Source organism: Bidens hawaiensis, unplaced genomic scaffold (genome assembly GCF_021521415.1).
Source record: "Bidens hawaiensis isolate Kalapana, Puna unplaced genomic scaffold, B.hawaiensis_p1.1 tig00042327_1, whole genome shotgun sequence".
Taxonomy (NCBI): Eukaryota; Viridiplantae; Streptophyta; class Magnoliopsida; order Asterales; family Asteraceae; genus Bidens; species Bidens hawaiensis.
The window spans coordinates 1-3,016 of record NW_027497495.1 but is presented as its reverse complement, the minus strand read 5'-3'; the positions used below and the strand labels follow the sequence as shown (position 1 = coordinate 3,016).

The window sequence follows — 3,016 nt, the reverse complement described above, 5'->3', positions numbered from 1 at the left end:
AAAATAAACAGAAAAAGCGGAAAAAGCGTGGCCATACTAATCAAAACTGTATTTTTAATGCATACAAGAGACACTTCAAGACAGAAAACTATGACCCGAGATGCTATTCAAAAAATAACACAAAAACTTAAGAGCTGAGGTGAAGAAGAGATATGAAAAAGGCAGCCGATTCATACACAGTAACTTTTTCTTGACAACTTTAAGATCCCCACATTTCTCTTTAAATAAACATCACATCATCATTAAAGTTTAACTAAAAAAGATTGTTTCTGGTATATAATATGCAAGAAACGAATTAAAGATTTGGCAGTTCAATAGCTTACACTGAGTTTGTAGTGTAGATCAAGAACGATTTGTTGTTGGTGTAACTGGTTGCCAACAGCTTCCTTGCACTTGTTGGTTGAGAGAATGCTAATTGACCGTGTTCAAGAGTCAAACCCGAGCAGAAACTTTTCCTACATTCATAGGAAAAGATTAAAACTTTACACATACCCCACATGCAAGATAATTTTAAGGTCACCCATTTACCTGATAAAAAGGTTGATTTAAGTTATGTTTTATCCGTGACATGTCAGATGATTTAAGTAGCTATGCAAGCTACTTCTTATAAAGAAGTTAGCCTTTTGGACTAAAAGTTTTTGGGTCAAACCAACCGGACTCGTTTCGATCTGCACGTTACTTTTTATAACTGTCATGTTAACTGTATAAAAAGAAGATTTTTTTTTGGACAAAATGTGTTTAGGTCAATGTCGAACCAACCCAACCCATTTCAACCTGCACGTTACTTTTTCCTGTCACATTAATTGTATATAAAGAAGTTACATTTTTACACAAAACGTGTTTCGATCAGAGTGAAACCAACCCGACCCGTTTCAACCTGCACGTTACTTTTTTGGAACAGCCATGTTAATTGTATATAAAAAGTCGACTTTTTGGACAAATTTGTTTGCGTCAAAGTCAGCCCGACCCATTTCAACTTGCACCCGACCCACCCACTTTAACACCTCTAAAAGATACTTTTGGAGATCAAATCTACCTTGTGGCCTCAAGTAAACGAGTAGCAACATGCTTTCTTCTGTTAGATGGTGTGACCCAAATTGCACAAACACCACATACAGCTGGCACTGCATCCTTTTCACATATTATGGCTCCAAGAAGACCGTCTTCTGGTTTTCTATCATCTTTAGTTAACGGGCTTTTTCTCATAGTTTCTCTTTGAAAACTAATGCTCCTAAATTGAAGAGTGGTTGAAGTCAGCTTTCCCTCTTTCCTAGTACTGCATACATCAGATTTTGTATTTGAGTTTGAAATTAACCAATACGCCTTTTTAATCAGCTCTGCAACAAGACATCCAGCAACCCGACTGCAGGATATAAAAAGATAAACCTACAAGTAAGAATCCGAGAAACGGTCAAAAAGTCAAAAAGGTCAAATCAAGAATATGTTGAAGGGAGTTGTTGAAATAGGCACCTTGCAATCTTTATGAAAAATCCATCCCTCACCAAGCTCCATCTCCATCATCTTAATAACCTCCTCAACCTGTCATCATACCTCCATTTATAAAGGGTCATCAATATGAATATTATTACTAATATTAATCAAACATTTCATCATTTAACAAAAGTGTTTTGTACCTTTTTAATATGAGCAAGAGGATCATCTTTCTGTACCAAAATAACACGCCCAGCTTCTAGCGAATGTGTAACTATAACTCTTTCGTTACGCCAGCTCTTAAGTAATAAAATCCATGAATGATTAATAAAATAAAAGCAACTATAAAAAAGTAAATAGGCAGTTTATGTGTATATAGAGCTTGAAAGTGGTGGCGATTCATGACAGCCAGAAACAAGACACAGTAATAATTTAAGCTGGCTAGTCTAACCCTTTTCAACCCGTTTAATAAAGGAGTCATGTTGAGGTTATAGTAAACTTAAAATGTTAAATGCGTTTAAAATAAGAATAAAAAATAAAAAGTTATAATTTATAATGTACAAATCAACCCGTTGACCCATTTATAACTTTATTATGACTGTTTACAACCCGCGTTGACCGGTCAATCCACTTGGCCATTTTAGATAAACGGGTTACACGGGTTGCGTTTGGACTGCAACAAAAATTTGGGGTCACAAAATGTTAACTCAGTTACCATATATCAAGAAAGTGGGACCGACAACAATGTAAATGGTAAGTAACTTAAACATTGTATACTGCTACTTATCGAACATAAAAATGTATACCTTTAATCCAATTATTATATGGCCGCTTTGAATTTTTTACAACCTTATTTCTATAAAATTTGTATTTCTAACAATTTTATTTAGTATATAAAGCCAGAGGGTTTCAAATTTCAATTTTGTATCGGTTTCTTTGTTTTTGCAGTCACCTATCGGAATATCTAGTGCGTGTTTGGGGTTAAAAATGAAAAACTAGTTTCGGATTTAAATGAGGACTTTTTTTGTACATGTAATCATTTTGTTAAAAAAAGATTGTAAAAAATGACAAGGGAGAAGAGTTGAACTTGTGCATATAGAAAAATAAAATGAAGTAACACACACACCCACCAAACTCCCACAAACCACAATCCAACTCCACCATTTAGATCCAATTGTCTTATTTATCTAAACTGGAATTATATATATAAATATATAAAATATATAATTTTTTAGAAAATGTTTTGGGCCCTTGGGATGACTGGGCCTTGGGTCGTTTCCTTCCTCACCCCACCCTTGGGTCGGGTCTCTCAACCTCTATAGGAATTAGGAATATGGGATTGATGGGCTGTTACATATGATCTATGAAACTCTTAACTTATTTGATCAACCACACCTTGCATCATGTAAGTTACATGTCATCTTTCCTATATCTCGTATTCTCGCCCGTCTTGATAAATAACACCTGTGCTATTTTCTTGTGGTTTTTTTGGATGAATCAATAAGAAAATAACCAATGGAAATATACATGTATGGGGAATCATAAAAGAAATTGAGTATGCGTTTACATATAGTATATTTACATG

At 34.5% G+C, this 3,016-nt stretch overlaps 1 protein-coding gene across 1 annotated transcript; it reads right to left on the bottom strand.

Moving 5' to 3' along the window:
- Nucleotides 1–273: 273 nt before the first annotated feature.
- LOC143593556 (protein CHROMOSOME TRANSMISSION FIDELITY 7-like) lies at nucleotides 274–1,773 on the bottom strand (the record flags this gene model as incomplete). Its single annotated transcript, XM_077073154.1, has 4 exons — nucleotides 274–455; nucleotides 1,037–1,386; nucleotides 1,471–1,539; nucleotides 1,635–1,773. Coding segments are annotated over 4 exons (694 nt in total), but the record flags the coding sequence as incomplete, so codon positions are not given.
- Nucleotides 1,774–3,016: the final 1,243 nt, after the last annotated feature.